General features: G+C 42.9%; 1 protein-coding gene and 1 long non-coding RNA gene across 2 annotated transcripts; both read left to right on the forward strand.

The window, feature by feature from the left end:
- The first annotated feature begins 1,202 nt into the window (after positions 1-1,202).
- Positions 1,203-4,754, forward strand: LOC133133854 (uncharacterized). The gene is made up of 2 exons (XR_009709218.1): positions 1,203-3,272; positions 3,838-4,754. It is a non-coding gene; the product is annotated as an uncharacterized LOC133133854 (long non-coding RNA).
- A 2,925-nt stretch (positions 4,755-7,679) lies between these two features.
- Positions 7,680-19,092, forward strand: LOC133133276 (retinal guanylyl cyclase 2-like). The gene is made up of 17 exons (XM_061249379.1): positions 7,680-8,496; positions 9,149-9,450; positions 10,035-10,414; positions 11,432-11,540; positions 11,755-11,874; positions 12,401-12,484; positions 12,793-12,969; positions 13,081-13,237; positions 13,790-13,936; positions 14,503-14,651; positions 15,061-15,224; positions 15,565-15,757; positions 16,114-16,288; positions 16,925-17,023; positions 18,060-18,154; positions 18,520-18,605; positions 18,704-19,092. Exons 1-17 carry the CDS (start codon positions 7,680-7,682, stop codon positions 18,789-18,791), a joined length of 3,342 nt encoding a protein of 1,113 aa, XP_061105363.1. The 3' UTR covers positions 18,792-19,092.
- The last annotated feature ends 2,434 nt before the right edge of the window (positions 19,093-21,526 follow it).

The raw sequence follows: 21,526 nt of genomic DNA on the forward strand, positions 1-21,526 counted from the left end.
TGTTTATTGTTACGTTAACTGGTCGTTGTTATGCATACACTTTTACATGTTTTTCCGCAAACCTTGCGTTCCGCCTTTTCTCTCTCTCTCTCTCTCTCGTTCTGTCCTTCACTCCCCTAATGTTCTATTTGTCTATTTACTAAAACTACTAACGCTAGATCAGGATTGGGTAGAAACTAACAAGACTAATCATGTGTTCATGTTACCTTACGTTTCTCGTGCATGTCATTTACTAATTTACTAATGCTAGGGCAGGATAGGTTTATTACTAACGATTACTAATCTCCTTGTTAAACTTGTCATCCATCGCACCTGTTTTCCATTTCCTTGCTACGCTATAACTAATTGTCTACACCTGTCTACACCTGCATTTATAGCCCAGTCGCGCAACTGTTCACTGTGAAATTGTCTGCCTCTGTTTTTTCACGCAACTCTTGAGCATTATTTACTGTTTGATTACACGTTACGATCCACGCCTGTTTACTGACCATCGACTATTGATTTCTGTTTTGTGACCTTCGTTTTGTTTCTCGACTACGTCCCCGCCTACCGTTTTTGTACTTTTGCCCCGCTGATTGTTTCATGGTTTCGACTCCCGCTTCGCCCACGACTACGCCTCTGCCTGCCGTCCGCCTGTTCATCTGCCCCGCTGACAGCTCTCCTGCTACCGGACCTCCCTGCACGTTTACCGACTACGAGTTTGCCTCTTCCCTCGGCACCGTGCTTTTTGTTTGTTTACTTTTTGTTTGGCTGGATCTACGTGTATGGACTTTGCTTGTGTTGACTACTCTCCTGGGATTCGTCCCGAATAAAGCCCTGAGGGGTCTTTATATTACTATTGTTTCTGAGTCGTGCATTTTGGGTCCAACCCCCACGCACCCGTCTCAGATTCCTGTAAAAGAATAACGCGGAATTGATAAAATTTGTTAATGCTTTGATTTGGGATTGAATGTGTAATGTTTCCACTACATTTGAAGTATGGAACTAAAATCTATTTAAAAGTATTTGCACTTTATTCACTTTTTTAACGCACTGCTATTTATTTGAACACAACTGTACATGCTCTGCAAGTTGCACTTCCGGGCGATATGTAGTTATTGCCTGTCATTATATAGCCGGCTAGCTTTCTACGGCATGACAGCTGTATCATAAAGAAAGCGAAACAAAAAAAGAATCTTCGCAACTTTCGTTTTCAAACGCGTTAAGGCACAACCTGGGATGACTTGGGTCTCAGATTTAAAATAATAATACTGGATGTTCCTGGAATTTGTTGGCATAACCATTGTTCGTTGGGCATAGGAAGAAAACGTACTCGAGTTCTTTACGCGCTACAGATTCGGGAAGAATTGGCGACGAGCTTAATTACGGAAATAACAGGTAGGTTAATGGACCCCCTACATCTTAAGGACCTTACACACCGGACGCGATGCGAATTTGCGACTTTGCGAGACTTTTTTTTTTTTTTTACAAAAGATTCGCCTAAGTTTCAGAACGAAAAAAACATGGATTCAACTTCATCCAGTGATGACGATGTGGTCCTCTACCTCCTCACTCGACAGAAGAAGAGGAGATTTTGGGTACATCCTTTATTACAAAGTCGAGAAAGAGAAGGAGAGTTCCATTGCCTCAGAGAGGAGCTGAAGCTCTACCACGGCTAGGTTCCGGACATATTTTCGGATGTCGGTGGGACAGTTTGAGGTCCTTCTGGGGATACTAGCGCCGCATATGACGAGGCAAAGCACCAACTACCGGGATCCTATCGACCCAGAGCCATTTTCTATTTTTATATGGTTTTGTAAACTAATCTGGAATCACTTGTGGCACTCTTTGCTGTACCGTGCGTAGTGTACATTGTCGTAACGTCGTTCCACGCAATGTGATAGGTTGATGCGTTTATTCGTGTATTATGTTGTCTAGGTTCGTCTTGTTGTTTAGTTATGTTTCGTTACGATTTATTTTCTTGTCATGTTTAGTTATGTCTCGTTACGATTTATTTTCTTGTCATGTCTAGTTATGTTTTCGTACGATTATATTCCTGGTTATGTTTAGTGGTTATCGTCTTAGTTTCGCGTTGTGTCATGTTTTGATTTATGTTTATTGTTACGTTAACTGGTCTCGGTTTATGCATACACTTTTACATGTTTTTCCGCAAACCTTGCGTTCCGCCTTTTCTCTCTCTCTCCTTCTGTCATTCACTTCCTAATTGTTTCTATTTGTCTATTTACTAAAACTACTAACGCTAGATCAGGATTGGGTAGAGACTAACAAACTAATCATGTGTTCATGTTACCTTACGTTTCTCGTGCATGTCATTTACTAATTTACTAATGCTAGGGCAGGATAGGTTATTACTAACGATTACTAATCTCCTTGTTAAACTTTTCATCCATCGCACCTGTTTTCCATTTCCTTGCTACGCTCTAACTAATTGTCTACACCTGTCTACACCCGCATTTATAGCCCAGTCGCGCAACTGTTCACTGCGAAATTGTCTGCCTCTGTTTTCCACGCAACTCTTGAGCATTTACTGTTTTGATTACACGTTACGATCCAAGCCCGTCATCGACTATTGATTATTGATTTCTGTTTTGTGACCATCGTTTGTTTTTTGACTACGTCCTCGCCTACCGTTTTTGTACTTTTGCCCCGCTGATTGTTTCATGGTTTCGACTCCCGCTTCGCCCACGACTACGCCTCTGCCTGCCGTCCGCCTGTTCATCTGCCCCGCTGACAGCTCTCCTGCTACCGGACCTCCCTGCACGTCTACCGACTACGAGATTGCCTCTTCCCTCGGCACCGTGCTTTTTGTTTGTTTTATATTTGTTTGGCTGGATCTTCGTGTATGGACTTTGCTTGTGTTTACTACGCTCCTGGGACTCGTCCCGAATAAAGCCCTAACGGGACTTTATTTAACTATTGTTTCTGAGTCGTGCATTTTGGGTCCAACCCCCACGCACCCGTCTCAGGTCCAATGCACCCATGCTGCTTGCCCCCGAACAATAATAATAATAATTAATAATAATAATAATGATATGCACCCACATGGACAGTCAAGCTGTGAAATTCTGGATTTATAAACACCCTCATTAAGTGACACATAGTGCTTAAACATCAGGCGATAGAAAGTGGCAAAATCTGGCAGTGTATTCACAGAATTACTCATATTTTCATTTTGTATGTAAATGTAATTGGAATGTAATTATACTTACATATACTATCTTTGTATTCTCACCAGGTTCACAAACATGAGTGTATCTCCGATGATGACACAGGTAAGTTAAGTTCTTCAAGTAAAAATCGTAGGTAGGTTAAATAGGTTTTTAAAAAAAACAAATATTTTCTCCCATGCAGAAATAATATGGTAGCAGAACCAGCCCTGTGGTTTTGGTGGACCAAAACAACACTTTTGTTGTGGCCCCAAAGTGGTGCAACATTAAACATTTTTTACAAAATTGTGCGGCCCAGGTTATCACTCTAAGCTACTGCACAGAGCAGTGATCTTCACTCCAAATCCTGGCGGGCCGCAAGACCTGCTTTTTTATTTTCTATTTCACCTTCCACTTAACTGAGCAATTAAAGCACTTGATTACACAAATCACCTCACCTGGTTTCTTGGGTCCGAATTGATTGCTGATATTAAGGAAAAAACGAAATCCAGCAGACGCTGTGGCCTGAACCAGGAATGAAGATAACTGCATCGAGAGTTTAAGTAGCAGGCTTTGTATGAAAGGTTGATTTGAAAAGCTGACGCATAAATATTCTTGTATGCTTATGTTTTTTTTTGTGTTTTGTTTTTTGGGGACTGGCCTCTATGCGTCTGTCCACGTCACGACCTAGTGTCCTCGCTGCCAGCAGGAGCAGGTGAACTTGGTGGGGCATCAGCGTGCCGTGTGCACTCCCTGCTCCAAGGCCCTGCGACGTATGTACCAGTTCTGTTGTTCGTGCCAACGGGAATGGCAGGGGGAGAACAACTACTGCAGCCTTCCTTGGTGTGGGATACGGGCTGCTCTTCTCTCCGATGCTGTGAACACAGACCCGGACAGCTGCGTAGTGGGATGTCCCATTTTCCGCGCATGTCCCTCATGCAAAGCCCTTCTGATGCATTCAGGGGAGGGGTGCCCAAACATCGTGTGTCAGCAGTGCCATACGGGTTTCTGCTATCGCTGTCTTAGGGAGGAATGTGTGGGTGAATTTCATTTTGATGATGAAGACGAAGACAAAGACGAAGACGAAGATGAAGACGGAGTTGAAGATCAACACTGTGAGATTTATGGTGATTATCCTTTACCATGCACTATTGTAGATAATAGCAACACTCTGAAAGAATTGAATTGAACGGTTTAATTTGAACGTATTTCACTGGATTGATTCATGAATTTACAATTAGGATCAATAATTTAACTTTATGTAACTGGTTTAATGAATTTTAAATTCAATACATTTTATATGCATTTGTTCTTGGTCTTTGTTAATTATTGCCGTAAGCTCTGCTCTGTGAGTGAAATATGTGTACAATCATTAATTTCAGTGCTCATCTTTTCACCTCGTGTAACAAATACAAAACTCACTTTTACGTACAGGTATATTTTATACACTTTGAAATATGGTTAATTACTATTTGCTGTGTTTTGATTTCATTTAAACCAATTCTAAACATGTAAGTCTTTCCCCATTGACTAAATAATAATCAAACTTGTATTTTATTATGTATGAAATGTGTATTGATAATAAAATATATTATTTAGAAACCCTGACCAGCTGACAGTTTGTCCTTTGTCCTGCAGATGGCAGAAAAACCCACAGATCATTTAAATCAGGTCTTGAATCTGTGAGGTTGAGAGTACCACAAATCAGTTGAAGAATGCCCTCTGACACCACACTGATAATTATCCTCTTTAAAGTGACAGTAATGGTGTGACATCAGCAAGCATGCAAATGACAGATATCGGCATCCAAGACCGTTAATGGTCAGGTTTATTGACCCACTGCCTATATGAGTTTCTGTAACTGCATAGCAATGAGACCTAAGTGTATACTAGGGGGTTTTCTACAACAGCTAACTTCTCAACTTAGTTTCACTTCTCACACATAAGATGCCTCTGTCTCTCTCTTCCACCTGTTCTTCCTCCTCCTGTCTCAAACATTTCCTGTTTCCTTTTTCCTTCCCTGATTGTACCCTCTGCTTCCACTCTATCCAGCTTCTGCTGTTCCTCCAATTCCCTTTCCTACAACACAACCAGGCTAACACTCCAATGCCAGCTAACCGCCCAGACAGTTTGCTGTTCAGCTTGTTTAGGGGTGTCTGGGGTAGCAGTGGCTCCCTTGCTGTTTGCTCCCTGTGCTGTCCAGGCTGTGAATCTCACACTGATAAGAAGATTGATTGTGACTCTCACATTATTCAGATGCTTGTGTATGTGTCACAATTACTCCGGGATGAACAGAGATTGATAGACAATACGCTGCTTTCTAATTTGCCATGTCTGCAGTTTGCGTGTGGGTGTGTGTGCAAGCCGTTGCCAATTTCCCAGTAATTTCCACTTTTCACAGCCCCAGACTAAATCATTGTCCAGATTTTTCTGGACCTCTCTATCCATCCCTGTTTGCCATTGCTCACTTCGTTCTTAGCACCTGATGCTACTGTAGCCATCCATTAGCAATCCATTAGGTTCTTATGGTAATTGATGAAAAATAGATTTTATCTCAATGGGATTAACCAGTATAAATGAACTTTTTTCAAAATTGGTTCATGGAACATAACAACAATGAAACGTGCTTCTTTCAAAGAAAAGAAAAACAAAATTTTGCGGAGGGTACTGTGTCCTATGATGGCACAGATATGGCCAAAAGGAAGAAAATATAATAAACAAAGGCTCCTAAAAGATTTTGGGTTTTAATAACAGTGATGTAGCAGAATTTTCCCGAGGATCATTTCCCCAACCAGATGGTGTACAGCTAGCATTGCAGTACAATTCCAGACCAATGGCTTTGAAACTGTAATGACTCTTTTTTGATGTTAAAGTGATAAAATAGGGAAAAAGAGTGATGAAGTTTTAGTGAAAACCAAAAGTGAGTTCTCATCAGATTCCTGTTTCACAGTTCACTGACTGTCCTCATATGGTTCTAACTCTGTGGGCCTGTTCAGTTCAAAACTGAGAACCGACTGGATGAGGGGAGTTTGAAATCGTAGAATGTTGCTGAATGAAGACCAAACAATCCACATCAGAAAGGACTTAATATTTAAAAATAACAATCTCCAGTCATCTTTTTGATGATTTTTTAAATAATTATTATTTTTTTTATATCAGACTTGCCTAAAGACACATATTAACTTGTTTGTTGGCCCTGAAGCTGGAGGTTATGCATGTTCTTGTCTAATCAAATATATGGGCTTTTCTGATAAAGTTTAATAAAAGGCAAATATATTTGGAAAGTGTAGAGAGAGTCTGTGGACTCTGTAGCCCACATATAGAGGCTGAGGACACAGGCACAGAGAGGACAGGCTTAGCCACCTGTTATTTGGCAGCATTCCGGCCCTGCTGTTTACCTAATGACCCTTACATGCCACCAATGCCACCACAAGGCTAAGCAGCCTGCTAAATGCTTGTGTCTGGAAACCTGAGGAACAAACAGGGGCCAGTGAACCCAGAAGAATTGATTGAGGAGGAATGACACTTTGAAGGTAGAGAGACTGTTTGTTTGAAAGACTATAGCAAGCCATAAGAATATACAGTATTTTTGTGACAGTGAGGATGTACAGTGTATTTCATGTTTGACTTTTATGATGATGATGACAATGATGATGATGACATTAACAATGACAATAACAATAACAATAACAATAACTTCTACTGCTGAACTATGATTGTCTTATCTGTGCTCAAATGCTGAGTAGACAAGATGCTTAGTTAATGCAGAGTTTGCTGTAAGAGTGCTATAAAGTGACTTATAGTACATCACAATGAATATTCACTTCTTTGATCATTGTAGTTTGCCAAATTCCTAACTGTAAATGCAAGAGCATAGTGTTGCATATTAGATGACACATAGCATGAGTTGTGGCACAAAGTATGCCAGTTTCACAAACTCCTATTGATTATTACTGATTTGTTAATCCAGGGGACACAAAGCAGTCTCTTTGCTTGTGTGAGAGTCTAATGGGAGATAAAGCAGGGTGCTTGACAGTGAGCTGTAGCGGGGGGTATTCATACCACCATAATGATTTTCATGCTTCTGGAAGGCCTCAATGACAATATTTGTATGAACTTGAATAGAACTTTTGTCTGAACAACCAGCCACAAAAACTTCCACAAAATTGGAAAATTTGCTGGCATTGTTTTAATTTTAAAGATACCTTGTGAATCCAGGAAAGTGTTTCATTGACCCTTATGTGAAACCATTCAGCTGAAAAAGTTAAAACAGTTTTTGTTTAAAAATGGTAACTTACTTACCCAGTAAGTTAAATAATTAACATTTTACTGCACCAAAATTATGTTACAGCTCAGGACAAAAACATCAAAATTGTGCTGTGACATTTCTTTTCTCTCTCTCTCTCTCCCTGTCCCTAATCCTGTGTTAACACTGTCATTTACTCATACCTGCTCTTTTCCTCAGATTCCCTCCAACTTCTGTTCTCTGTGTCCACGCCTCAACAAGCCCTTCAGAAGGAGCACAGTGGAGCAATGGCTGCCCGTTCAAACACCAGCTTCTTCCTCAGTGTCTCCTATCATCCCTGCTGGCCACCTGGGAGACAGAGGGGGTCTCAGAGTAACTGGGCAACAGAAAATCCACATCCACCAATTACTGCTGCCCCCTCCTCTGGTGCAGCAGTGTGCCCAGTGCTGAGCACTTCCAGTAGGTGGCAGAGCTGGTTCTGGCTTCCCATGTTGATGGTAGCCTCCCTACCATATGAGGCCTGGGGTGCCACGTACAAGGTGGCAATTGTGGGTCCCTGGATGTGTGACCCTCTCTTCTCAAAAGCCCTTCCGGAGCAAGCGGCCCGGTTGGCTGTCAGTCGCATTAACAAAGACCCGTATATCAGCAAGGGCTACTGGTATGACTACACCCTGGTGTACGAGGACTGCCAGACGTCACGTGCCCTGGCCCGCTTCGCCGACCTGGAGAGGTATGGTTCTGCTTTCCTGGGCCCGGCCAACCCGGGGTACTGCTCGTCAGCCGCCCTCCTGGGGAAGCACTGGAATAAGGCCGTGCTTTCCTGGTCTTGCCTGAAGCCGGAGATGGACCGCGGCACGTACCCCACCTTCCTGAGGCCGGTTCCCCCGGCTCCGCAGGTGCTGTTAGCCGCGCTGCGCTTCTTCCGCTGGGCGCACGTGGCCATTGTCACTGCGCAGGATGACCTGTGGGAGGCCACCGGGCGCGAGCTGGCTTCCTCACTGCAGGCCCTCGGCCTGCCCGTCCGCACCGTGGTCACCATGGAGACGGAAGGCAACGGCGCACGCGAGGCCCTGCGGAAGATCAGAGAAGCCGACGGAGTACGAGGTGCGTGCTATAAGAGGCATGTTTTTGCGTGGGTTGCTGTGTCTGTGTGTGGTGAGGTGGACGTCTGGATGGCACTTCAGCCTTATTACTCCATTGTGCCCAATATGACATCACCATGAATGGCTTTTTTAAAGTTATTGATTCTACCAAACTGCCTATACAGGATAACCAAAAGGAAAGCAACTGGATTTAGCAGGTTTCATCTGAATGTGGATCTGTGACAATGGGAGCAGTAGAGTGGGACTAGAGAGGATGGTTCCTCTTTTTGGATTGTTTCAGCTGTTAATATGCAGGCAAGCACACATGAAGTTGGTTGGTAATGAGCCAAGTTGTTGCTTGCTGCCATTGAAGAGACCTTTTGCTGCTCAAACTCCTAGCCCTTATGCGAACACCTATTTTGTGAAAGCCAATGATTTTGAACTTCACCAATTGTGTTGTTTCTTTCTTTGTTATTTGAAATCCTTATGTCTGTTTCATATCATCACCACCAGACATGGTGGCAACACCAGGCATCAATCATCTGATTATCATGTCATGATTGTAAATCAGGGCCTGATTGCCATGTCTGTCTGTCTGTGTGTCCTTCCCTCTCTGTTTAATCATCCCATCTTAACCTATCCCTCTAACAGCACTTCCTGTTTCTCCTTCTCAGTCATCGTCATGTGCATGCACTCTGTTCTGATTGGTGGAGAGGCCCAGCACAAGCTCCTGACCACAGCTGTGGACATGCGGATGGTGGACCGGGGCTACGTCTTCATGCCTTATGACACACTTCTGTACTCCCTGCCCTATAAGAATGCAGAGTACCCTGCCCTGACCAACAGCACCAAGCTCCGCCGGGCCTACGATGCTGTGCTCACCATTACTATGGACTCTGGGGAAAAGAACTTCTATGAAGCCTTTAAGGAAGCCCAAGACAGCTATGAAATCCACAGCAGGGTCCCACCTGAACAGGTGAGGCAAACCCTATGCTTGCAGTTCTAGTAAAATGTCACCTCTTGTATAACGTTACCCTCATTGGCTGTCATTTGTGAAAGATAAACGGAATGCTGTCCCCTAACCCAGTCTCCATCTTTAAATTAATCCTGGTCATTTTACATTTATATTTAGGTTTGTGGCAAATGATCCTATCCAGAGTATCTTACAGAACCTTTTTTTTAACGTACATTTAATTTATCAAGCTGGATATTTATTAAAGCAGTTCTTAATAAGGACCTGGCTTAGGAGTACAAAGGCAATGTCCCACTATGGAATCTGCATTAGATGCCAGGTTCTCTAACCATTACATTACACTGTCAGCCATCTTGACCTGCAGAGAGTACCCCATCTTTCTTCAGTCTAATACTATTCTTTCCCTTAAGAAGACTGTCTGTCTTTGTCTTTATGTCCAGCTATACCACTGAAAACCTTCCTAGTAGTTAGTCATTGTTATTTTGTCTGTGCCATTATGGACGTCCTTTTTTATCTATTCTATTTGTACTGCGGCCATTTTAGTAAACATATCCTTGTCTCCCCTCTTCGTGCTCCTCTGCCCACAGGTGTCTCCTTTTTTTGGGAGCATCTACAACATGATGTACTTCCTGGCCATGTCGGTGGAGCAGAGCCGGCTGTCGGAGGGCTGCTGGGTTTCTGGAGAGGTGCTGGGCCGGAGCAGGGGTGGTTTCCAGTTCTCCGGGTTCAACCAGCCCCTGTCGGCTGGGAGCGACGGGGAGGGACTGCAGGGGCGTTACGTCGTCCTGGATACAGATGGAACGGGGGCGTCGCTGAGAACCACGCACTTCCTGGAGGCCCCGCACACCTCCGGAGAGTTTGGGTGGCTGAAGTACACGGGACGGTCGATACACTTTGCTGGAGCCATGCCCAGCAGTGACTCCAACTGCTGGTTCAGCCCTTACATCGCATGCAGCGGGGGTGAGAGGTCAGGGGTCAGAGGAGGCTTCTATAGATGTGTATTTTCTCACCTTGTAGGTTAAATCCCTTGTGTAGAATGTGTTTAAATTTAGGTATGAGGTATGAGGCAGAATAACATATCCGTACCCTAAGTAGTATATGTATTTTTTGTAAATATTATATATGGATATGTTAAGAAGTTCACATTGTACAAATCTTCACATATAAGTGAGAACAACCCAGTTAACTGTGGAATGTAAATTGTGCCTTTCAGCATTGGCAGTGGTTAAGGCCCACACAATCTGATACCCCAGGACATTCCCACAGTCCATAATGCCCTTCCTGTGTTAAACATCAAACATCACCAATAATTCCAGCTATGTACAGTAAATTGCAAGTAACATTTTTAGAAGTACCAAATACCATTGAAAAAGATCATTTTAAATTGCCCATGGACAGTGATAATGCTCTTGTTCAAAGAAATCTGAATACAGTATATGGTACAAATTATCAGTACCATCAAGTTTGAACCTCAAACTTCAAGCTCAAACCAGAGACCACCCCCTTTAAAAAAATTTGATTTACAAATGAGGACAGATGTACTCTGAGCTCTGTCTCTTTCTTTTTTCCATTTATGTCTCAAGGATTGGGTGGTTTAGAACTCTTCTTAATCTTCCTCCTCCTGTGTTTACTGACTTGGGGTGGTGTAGTCCTGGCCAACCTTATTAGGTAAGTAGCTGTCAGTTTCTTTATTAAATTCTTTGTGGAATTAATTCATTATTTTAAATTGTTACACATAATGAACCAAAGAAAACAGTTGCTATGGCGATAAGCCTGTTTTATTCAGTTGAGACTTAAAACAAACAGAAAAAAAAATATTGTGGCTTAATAAACAGGCTAAATATAAAAAAGTGATTGCATGAAAGAGTGCATCAAAGAGTGGTAAATCAACAGAACAGAAAATTGCCTTCATGTCCATACTTTCACATAGTCTCCAATTTGCTACATCATAAACTGGTCATTGTGTGTCTGTCTGTCTGTCTAGACTATGGATGGCAAAAAGAATCAGTTATGGAGGGGGAGGTGGACCAAGCAGTAGAGTTCTGCTGACTCTAGATGACCTGGTTTTCATCAACACACAATTTAGCAGAAGGGTCAGTCTTTAGTTCTCTTGTGTAGAATGCATGGGTGTACTTTTGTGTGTGTGTGTGTGTGTGTGTGTGTGTGTGTGTGTGACTGTTTGTGACTGTATATGTTTCTCTTTATTATTGTTAGATACAGTCTAATGTATTTAGGTTTTGCAGACTCATTCTCAGAAAATGCCTACATATTTATTCTCTCCCTTGCTATTTGCATATCATTTTACAGAAGCTCAATGATGACACCATGACAAAGAGCATTATGGATGACAAGACGCCTTTCCACTCTGTTTCCAGGCGCAATTATGCAGCCAGCAGCCCTGAGACATCCAATGTTGCTGTCTTTGAGGTGGGCAACAGATTGTCACAGAAGCAGAGACTTGTGTAGGGCGACCTGTAGCGTAGTGGTTAAGGTACATGACAGGGACCCGCGAGGTCAGTGGTTCGATCCCCGGAGTAGCCACAATAAGATCCGCACAGCCGTTGGGCCCATGAGCAAGGCCCTTAACCCTGCATTGCCCCGGGGGAGGATTGTCTCCTGCTTAGTCTACTCAACTGTAAGTCGCTTTGCATAAAAAGCGTCAGCCAAATGACATGTAATGTAATGTGTTCCCCCAGTGCTCAAACAATGTATCCTCCTTACCTCCACTCATCTTCTTCTCCTATCTGGAAGTATGGGGGGCAAAGACGAGTAGAGGTAAGGAGGATGGACTTTTCGAGCTTTGGGACACACCCTCTCTTTTCGGTTTTGGCCATTACCTGATACTAATAAATTATACAAGCATCCCAATTTCCACAGTTTGGCAGGAGTAGTGTCTCATTGTTGTGTAATGGCTATTCTGTTCCAAGTGTGTAACAAGCCTCATGTTTTGCAGGGTGACTGGGTGTGGTTGAAGAGATCCCCCAAAGCAAATTCGATGACTGAGGTCAAGGAGGACACCCAGACTGTCTTCACCAAAGTGTGTGGCATTGGCAGATCAGTCCTCACACTCTTGTGCTTCTTTCCTTGTTTCTGTTGCAAGTTACAAAATATGTTGCATCCCATGTTCTGCAAGTGCCGTTCAATGTGCTGGGCTATAGAGCCAAAACTGCACTGTATATGCTCTCTGCACTGTTTCTCCCCACATCTTCTTGCTCATCACCTGTTTGTATTCTTTTTCCTCCTTGTCTGCCCATCTATGACTCCTGTTCTGCTGTTCCCCTGCTGTTGGCGTCATGTCATTGAGCCGTATTCATCCCCCCCATCCCTCCTGTGTCCTGCGCTCAGCTACGGGACGTGCGGCATGAGAATCTCAACCTGTTCCTGGGCCTGTTTTTTGACTCGGGGGTCTTTGCCCTGGTGACAGAGTACTGCGCCCGCGGCAGTCTGGAGGACCTGCTCAACAACGAGGAAGTACGACTGGACTGGATGTTCAAGTCCTCGCTGCTGATGGACCTCATCAGGGTGAGAGTCATGGGCTCGTACGGCCACACGCTTAGCGCTCACGTTTCTGTTCACCCTGGCATCCTTCTCCAGACCTCCCATCACTACCTCACCTCTCCCCCTCCCAACCAGGGCATGAAGTTCCTTCACAGCCGAAACGTCTTCCACGGGCGCCTCAAATCACGGAACTGCGTGGTGGACGGCCGCTTTGTGCTCAAGGTGACGGATTACGGCTTCAACAAGCTCCTGGACAGCCAGCGCCTCGACCTGGAGGAGCAAAAACCAGAGGGTGAGACGGTCAAATCCCATGGGGAGAGGGTGTGAACCCCAGGGTGAGCGGTTCTGAACAACAGTGTTGGAGAGTCTGCACTCGAGCGTGAGAGAAGAATCTAGACGATGGGTGGCATTTCCAGTCCTGGAGGGCCGGTGTTTTTGTTTCCACCAATTACTCAGGCCAAATGAGCTAATTGGCTGTACACACCAACACTAGATTAGATCACAGTAAAACCGTATCATACAGGGGCACAAGAACAGTCTTTGACTGCCATTAATGCCTTCATCAAGAAATGTAGCTAAAATTTCAGATGACGTAAATGTTAGAACCAATTAAGTAATTAAGACCAGCTGTTGGCATGAAAACCAAAAACAGATACGGCCCTCATTGCCCACCTCTGATCTAGATCAACCCACGTTCAAATTACAAACAGTGGTCAGGAGGTTAGGGAAAGAGTGGAGTGGGAACCATTAAAGGAGAGAATGGAGGTGTATCCTTGTAGAGAGGATGTCCATTGCACTGCATTCGGACCTATGATGTTCATTGCCTCTCGGTGCCTCATCGCAGATCAGTTATGGACAGCCCCCGAGCACCTGAGGAATGACGCAGACTGGAAGGGCTCCTTCACAGGAGATGTGTTCAGCTTCGCCATCATCATGCAGGAGGTGATGTCCAGGAGCACTCCTTTCTGCACTCTGGATATGCCTGCCACTGGTGAGAGAGAGAGAGAGAGAGAGAGAGAGAGAGAGGGAGGGAGGGGGGGAGGGGGGGAGGGGGTGAGAGTTGCCAGGAGAGGATGAAGAAATGTTTTGGAGAGTACCTATAAATCTATAATAGAGAGAGAGTGGGTGGGAGGAATGGAGAGGGTGGAGAGGTGGAGAAGTGTTGGAGAGAGAGAGCGGTGAGTGAGTGAGAGATACATAGAGCAGGCTAGATTATTATTTTAATATTCTGTCCAGTATTAGTGTATATTTTGAGAACTTATACGTATAGAGCTCTTTATGATAGACCCTTATATTTTAAATATTAAGGTTCAGATTTTTAAAGATTATTAGGATTAGGATTGCATTGCTTTTTGTTTCTTGTATTTTGCATTGCTTGTTCATGGATGTGACATTGAACATGTTTAAATTTGAGATTCTTTATCGATTGAATTACCAAATAACATGACAAAGGGCATGTTACCAACAAATTTTTTGACAAACATGTCAGACAGAGCGCTCTTCATGTCTCATAAAAAGAAGTGATGAGGGCATCTGCCTGTGTGGTGTGTGTTGCAGAGATCATCAGGAAGGTGCGTTCTCCTCCTCCCCTGTGCCGGCCCAGTGTGTCCACCAACCAGGCGCCCATTGAGTGCATCCAGGTCATGAAGCAGTGCTGGAGTGAGGAGCCAGAGAAGAGACCCACCTTTGAGGAAATCTTCAAACAGGTCATCAGACACACATACACTCACAAAATGGCTTCTGCACAATGAATTGTGAAGAAACTGGAGACCGTCACCCATATTCACCAGAACTAGATGAACGACTTGATTGAATGGATTTTTTAAATGAAAAACCATTGCACACCTTGCAAAAGTGAAATATGCAATATTGAAGTAATACATAAAAACATATGGCATCACTTGGCAATATACAGAATAGACAATATACATATTATTTTGGCTTTCATATATTATAATGCAAAATATAGGTATCATTATATTTCTTTAAAAAGCCAATGTTTACAATGTATTGCAGTACAGTGTGTACTGCAGTAAACCATACATGTGTACCTTACATGTGTTGTGTGTGCACCATGGCGTCTGTGCTCATGTACCCCCCCTCATTGACACGCAGTTCAAACGCATGAACGGAGGGAAGAAGACAAACCTCATTGACTCCATGCTGCGGATGCTGGAGCAGTACTCCTCTAACCTGGAGGCTCTAATCAGGGAGCGGACCGAGGAGCTGGAGGTGGAGCGGCAGAAAACCGACAGGCTGGTGGCGCAGATGCTGCCCAAGTGAGTCGCACATCAGGATTATATGAGCAATAAAACACAGCAAGGAGGAATTTCAGGGTCACCTTCCTGTCCGCTTTGACCGGTCTGGCCCTTCTCCTCTGACCACTGGATGTTTTTTGTTTTTCACACCATTCTCTGCAAACTCTAGAGACTGTTGAGCATGAAAATCACAGGAGATTTCTGAGATACTCAAACAACCATTTCACAGTCACTTAGATCACATTTCTTTTTTACATGGGTAACATTTTGAAAACAAGTAAATAATGTATAAGTTAAATAATATATATTTTTTATGACCCACTGCTTCTGTTTTTGAGCGCTCCTACTCTCTTTCTTCCAGATCAGTGGCCCAGGCTCTGAAGAAAGGGAATCCTGTTGAGCCAGAGCACTTCTCCGATGTGACGCTGTACTTTAGCGACATCGTGGGCTTCACTACCATCTCAGCCCTGAGCGAGCCCATCGAGGTGGTGGACCTGCTCAACGACCTCTACACCCTCTTCGATGCCATCATCGGACAGCACGATGTCTACAAGGTAGTGTGTGTGTGTGTGTGTGTATATAGCATGTGTGCACATGTGTATGTGTAATATACAGTATGTGTGTGTGCGTGTGAGCATGTGCATGTGTATGTGCATATGTGTGTGTATGTGTGCGTGTGTGTAGGGGCATATGTATGTGTGTGTGTATGTGTGGATGTATATCTGTGTGTGCGTGTGTGTAGGGGCATATTTCTGTGTGTGTGCATGCATATCTGTGTGTGCATGTGTGTAGGGGCATATTTCTGTGTGTGTGTGCATGCATATCTGTGTGTGCATGTGTGTAGGGGCATATTTCTGTGTATGTGTGCATGCATATCTGTGTGTGTGACTTTCTCTTGGTGGGTGTTCAGGTGGAGACCATTGGAGATGCCTACATGGTGTCTTCAGGGGTGCCGAATCGCAATGGGTGCCGCCATGCGGCTGAGGTGTCCAACATGTCTCTGGACATCCTGCACTGCATCGGGGCCTTCAAGATGCGACACATGCCTGACGTTAAGGTCAAGATCCGCATCGGTCTGCACACTGGTATGTGCCCCCACTCCTGGAGGTCTCTCCTGCCACTCTGAGTCATATAAGTAAACCAATTAACCAACTGATCAATTAATCAATCAGGTAATCAGTGTGTATGTCTGGCTGTGAATATATCTTACAAGGGCAATGGGCTGACTGCATATACGTACAAATAGAAACAACATAACATTTGAAATAGAAGAAAATGTCTGATGTGCATCACCAAAATGTATACTGGAGATTTTGACTGTAAATGCAACATGATTCTGTAAAAGAAACAGCGATTATCAGCTCTGGCTGATGCCAATAGCACAGCTTCTTTTCACACTATAGTCCATCTGTGAAGGTATTATTAACAGGAATTCTTTATCTGGAATTCAACCTTGGATTAAAGACCATTGTTCTAATTGTTATTGTGGAAGCTGAATACTTCGAAAATATTTTTTTAATCAAGATACTGCAAGAATTATGGGCCCACAATTCATGGGCAAATATACAAATTGTTGCAGCTTTCAACTATCATTAAGAAATGAGTTCATTATTTTTATTATATTTTGAAAAAAACACATTGCAGTAAATTTGATTTCTGTAAGAGAGCTTGGTGATATTGTAGGTCATTGCTATGTCACACTGTCCTGTGCCTGCTCTCAGGTCCAGTAGTGGCTGGAGTGGTGGGCCTGACAATGCCTCGGTACTGTCTATTCGGAGATACTGTCAACACAGCCTCCAGAATGGAATCCACAGGACTGCGTGAGTACCAGATATACGCGATGATGAAATACTACCGATGCCACACACGGCACCACAGAACACCCCAGAGTCAACGTCAATTCAGTTTCAGTTCAACTCAGTTCAACTCAGTTCAGTTCAAAATATTAACGTAACATTTACTGAATGCTGGGCACCATCCATTCCCAAACGTGTACCTTCCAGACCAAAACCCTACTTATAATGGCAAGCTCAGCTGCTGTGAATGCTATCCATATTCGTGACTGATTCACAAAAGCTCTCCAAAACTCTTCTGTATATCAGACAGAGCTCTTTCAAAGTTTAGCCTCTATATGTTACAGTTCCCTTTATCCACTCCCCCCTCATCTCCCTCTGATCCACCCAAACCTTCACTCACACTGATCCTCTCTGGTTCCCGTCTGTACGCTCTGATCTAGACTTCTCTCCCGCTGCCTCCCCTGACCCCACAATCCCATTAAGCCTGTGCAGTTCCTGGAAGGCTCCTGGTGTCCCTGCAGGACAGTAAACTTCTTTTGGGTCAGAGTCAGGCGCCTGCAGACAGGCTTGGCACAGAACGCAGCGTCTGGACTGGGGAGTGCGGGCTCTCTATGAGCACGATCCAGATTTAGAGAACTAGAGGAGCCAGGAAGACGAAGGGATGCAGGGGAGGGAGGGGAGGGATGCTGGAATCAAACCAATCAGAGATTAAGGGGATTGTCTCCAAACGCAGACGCTATCAACACCATTTTGTCTCAGACATTGTCACAATATGTGTATTTGTTTGTGTGAGTGTGTGTGTGTCTGTGTATCTGCATCTGTGTGTCTGTGTGGTTGTGTGAGATTAAGTTAGTGTGATACTGTGTTAGCGTGTGTTTGAGCTGTAATCTTTTAAGACTATTAGTAGAATTATAAGGCCTGTTCAGGACTTAATGGTGCCCTGCAAGAACTGGACCTTCTCTTCATTATTTAAATCTGTATAAATTCCCTGACACAATATTTTCAATATTCTCCAGCTACACCACTCCTGCTAAGATGTATGTGATTTTGCCAACTGCAGCTTACAGAATCCATGTGAATCAGACCACAGTAGACATCCTCCGTGGTTTGAACATGGGCTACATGTTGGACACCAGGGGCTTGACAGAGTTGAAGGTACATACATTCAATTCTTTAAGAGTGGGCCAACTTATACCAATTATAAAATGTATGTACTGTACAGTTTGATGGATGTTGTGCATAATGCTAGCATAAGTTTGGTATGTCAAATGCAGGTTGTTTAAATGTGAAACTTGCATTTGTTATTACTCTGTACTACCTGTAACTGATATATGAACATGTGACAGTAGAGGGGCATTCGGTGTGCTGGTGATAATATTGTCCCATACGATTCTTCAAGATAATCTAGAAATGGTTACTACACAGACATTATACAGAGGGCTATAATTCTCATACAGTCTCTCTCACTCATACAGTCTCACTATTTCTCTATCTCGCACTCTCTCTTTCTCTCACTCCAGGGTAAAGGGGCAGAAAAGACTTACTGGTTGGTTGGGAGAGAAGGGTTTACTAAACCACTGCCTGTACCTCCAGACCTTACACCAGGGTATGTCTGTTGTCTGTTGTGCATTTAGCGCTACTTAAACTGTACTTTTAACAACTGTACTGTGCAATTTTAACAATTTTAACCCTTTTTCTGATCAGCGCAAGCAATCACGGTATCAGCCTGGATGAAATTCCACCAGATCAAAGACAAAAATTAATTGATCGGCAGAAAAAGATGAGAAAATAACAAGAGGTTTCTCATTCCATTAATACTTCCTTCTCTGCTACCCTGTCTTCTGGATAAAATCGACATTATTCAGCAAAGCTCTTTGATCTTCTTTTGATTCATTTTCCTCTCATCAAGTCACCAATGGCAACTGTGAAAGTAGCTTTTCCCCTAGTCCTCCTTCCAGCAACGTCTCAGCCGCACATTCTCTACTTTTAAAGTTTGAACCTTAATTTTCCATAGGTCAGAGAAAATGTACCCTGTTTTCCTTAATTATTAATTCCACTAAGCTTGCTTGCGTGCACCAAATGAACATCTCTAGTCGGTCTATTGAAACTTCTGTCTAGATTATTACCTGTTTCTGCATCCACCCCAACCATTATGAAATTATCACATTTGTTAAGAGCATGAGAAACATGAACTACTGTATATATGTAATGATGACTCCTCACAGGGGCTAGCCTGAAATAAGAGACAGTGGAGCACCCAGTGGAACACACGTTGGAGCACATCTCTTATTTTGGCTAGTCCCTGTGAAGTTGTCCGGGTAAGGAGTCTCGTGTAATCTGTCTGTCCTGGTTGTAGAGCACCTATTGGATCCTCCTTTCATTAGCTGGCTTGTAGTGCATTGGGTGTTTCCCTTTCTACTATATATATTTATTTCTGTCATTAACATAGTGAAATCACTTAAATGGTTGCCATGTGGGACCAGTATGGTTTGTATGCACTATGGCACGTAGAATACCACTACCCAGAATTCCTTAATTAAATCAGGCCTGGTTTATGAAAGTGTCTCAGGCATTATTCCATAATTGCTCATAAATACTCAGGTTCAAATCTGTCACTGAAAAAGCCATGACATGTGGTGAAGATGACTACAGTCAATGTCAGGAAAATGCACTTGGCACTAATAGGAAACCACTAGATGTATTTGTGTTATTTATTAAAAATAAATAAACCATAATATTTGATATTGTAGAGGTGACCAAAAAGAGGAAAATGAACACGCTTAAAATTTTAAATGTGCAGTATTTATCTTTTTGGTTGTACTTCTGTAAATAAATAATTCTTATAAATGCCATGACTTTGATTTCATGTAAAAGAGATGATTATTAATACCACAGGTTTTGCATACAGTATTTATGAATTTGATTATCTTTGAGTCATACTGCAAGCCAGTTGATAACCAGTCATTGTTTTGTCCTGAAACCAGTGTTTAAACATAGAGCTTATACTTTTTCAAACAATAGCTCAATCAATTTAAAATATTTTATGTGCAGGGCTAAGGTGGGATACTGGGAGGGAGGGAAAACTAAAGAAAAATGGAATTCATGGTGTAACAACAATTGTAATCCTTTCAATTTCAACCACATGTATGATATTTGTAACCTTTCCAAATAAAAACTATTATCAATAAACACATTTTAATCAACGGTACCATTGGTGTTACCATTACAGTTTTCAACACAAGGGGTCAGTATTTCAAAGATCAAGGAAACACTGACAGGTCAGCTGCCAGGAATGATTGTATTGATCTGTTTTGTTTCCACTCATGGTGCTCATGGCCCTTTCATCTTCTCATACATTGAATCCATTGCTTCCTCACAATAGGGGAGAGTTTTGAGATGTAAGCAGAAGTGGATGTATAAAATTATAGCTGCCTCATTTGCAGAAATAGTGTGTCCTTGGTACTGTTCGTGCCAGTGCAGGTGGGTGGAGATAAAATGTGAAGTGGATTTGCATTTTAACTAGCTGGCATCATTCTATCCTTCCACTCATAATACAGAATATTGCATGAGTATAATCTTTCAGATATGTTATTCTGCCTTTCTGGTACTGACCTGGATAAAATAAGTGGAACTGATGTGAATCTCTTATTTTGGTCTGAAGCCTAATATGATTTGATTTTATATATACTGTAAATTCATTTCACATGCTCTCTTTTTTAATCTGGAATGTGTTATATAAAATAAATCCACAGGGTGGTACATGGAGGGGGGGTTTCATCAGCAATTCACTGTCCTCGTTTACAATAGTAGTTCCTTCCTGACTAAATACCTGTCATTCACCTGTGCCAATTACATACTGTAGCACCCTATGAGGCAGTCCCCAGGTTATTATTTACAAGCCTTTGTTGTATGAATCATATAGCCAGTGGCTATATGTACTGTTGTTTTCCGCTTTCAGGGTGAGTGGCTGCCATTTAATGCTTGTGGCTGCCGTTCTTATGGCAGAATTATATGGCCTAGGCATTCTCGCAGCACAAAGGGACCATAGTCTGCTATAAATGGTAACTGCATATTCCCTATTGGCCAGGGAGAGAATTGATGGATGCACTTGGAAGCCTTCTTCACTCTCATTCTCTAACCTCACTTTCTCTCTTCTTGCCTCAGTGGGAGCATTTCAGATTCTGCCTAAAGCCCTTCCCACCCACTTAGATTCTCGATTTAATGATATAGATATGATATGGTCGATTGTTTAATTCATTGTTATACCATTAGATTTAATCAGCTGAGAACATGCTCATAAATATAGCTCAGAGAGTGTTCAAAAATAAGGGATACATTTCTATTTTTCGTACAGTGTACATAATGGTGAATTTACACTGTGAAGTTGTGACAAATCAAGATGAGCATTCAAATAAATACTATATCAAACCATTTACGAGAACCGCAAAAAAAGTATACACGCAGTCCTGGTCATGTCAGACCACATGACCAGGATGTATAAAATTAATCGTAGATGAACTGAAAGGA

This window comes from Conger conger, chromosome 7, assembly GCF_963514075.1.
Source record: "Conger conger chromosome 7, fConCon1.1, whole genome shotgun sequence".
NCBI classification, from domain to species: Eukaryota; Metazoa; Chordata; class Actinopteri; order Anguilliformes; family Congridae; genus Conger; species Conger conger.

What these genes read in the sequence shown, in the direction of transcription:
- LOC133133276 (XM_061249379.1), top strand. Translation starts at nt 7,680, where the DNA reads ATGGCTGCCCGTTCAAACACCAGCTTCTTCCTCAGTGTCTCCTATCAT. An exon ending in GCATGCAGCGGGGGTGAGAG is followed by an intron (nt 10,415 to 11,431) that starts GTCAGGGGTCAG and finishes CTGTCTGTCTAG; the next exon opens with ACTATGGATGGCAAAAAGAA. An exon ending in TTGAGGAAATCTTCAAACAG is followed by an intron (nt 14,652 to 15,060) that starts GTCATCAGACAC and finishes ATTGACACGCAG; the next exon opens with TTCAAACGCATGAACGGAGG.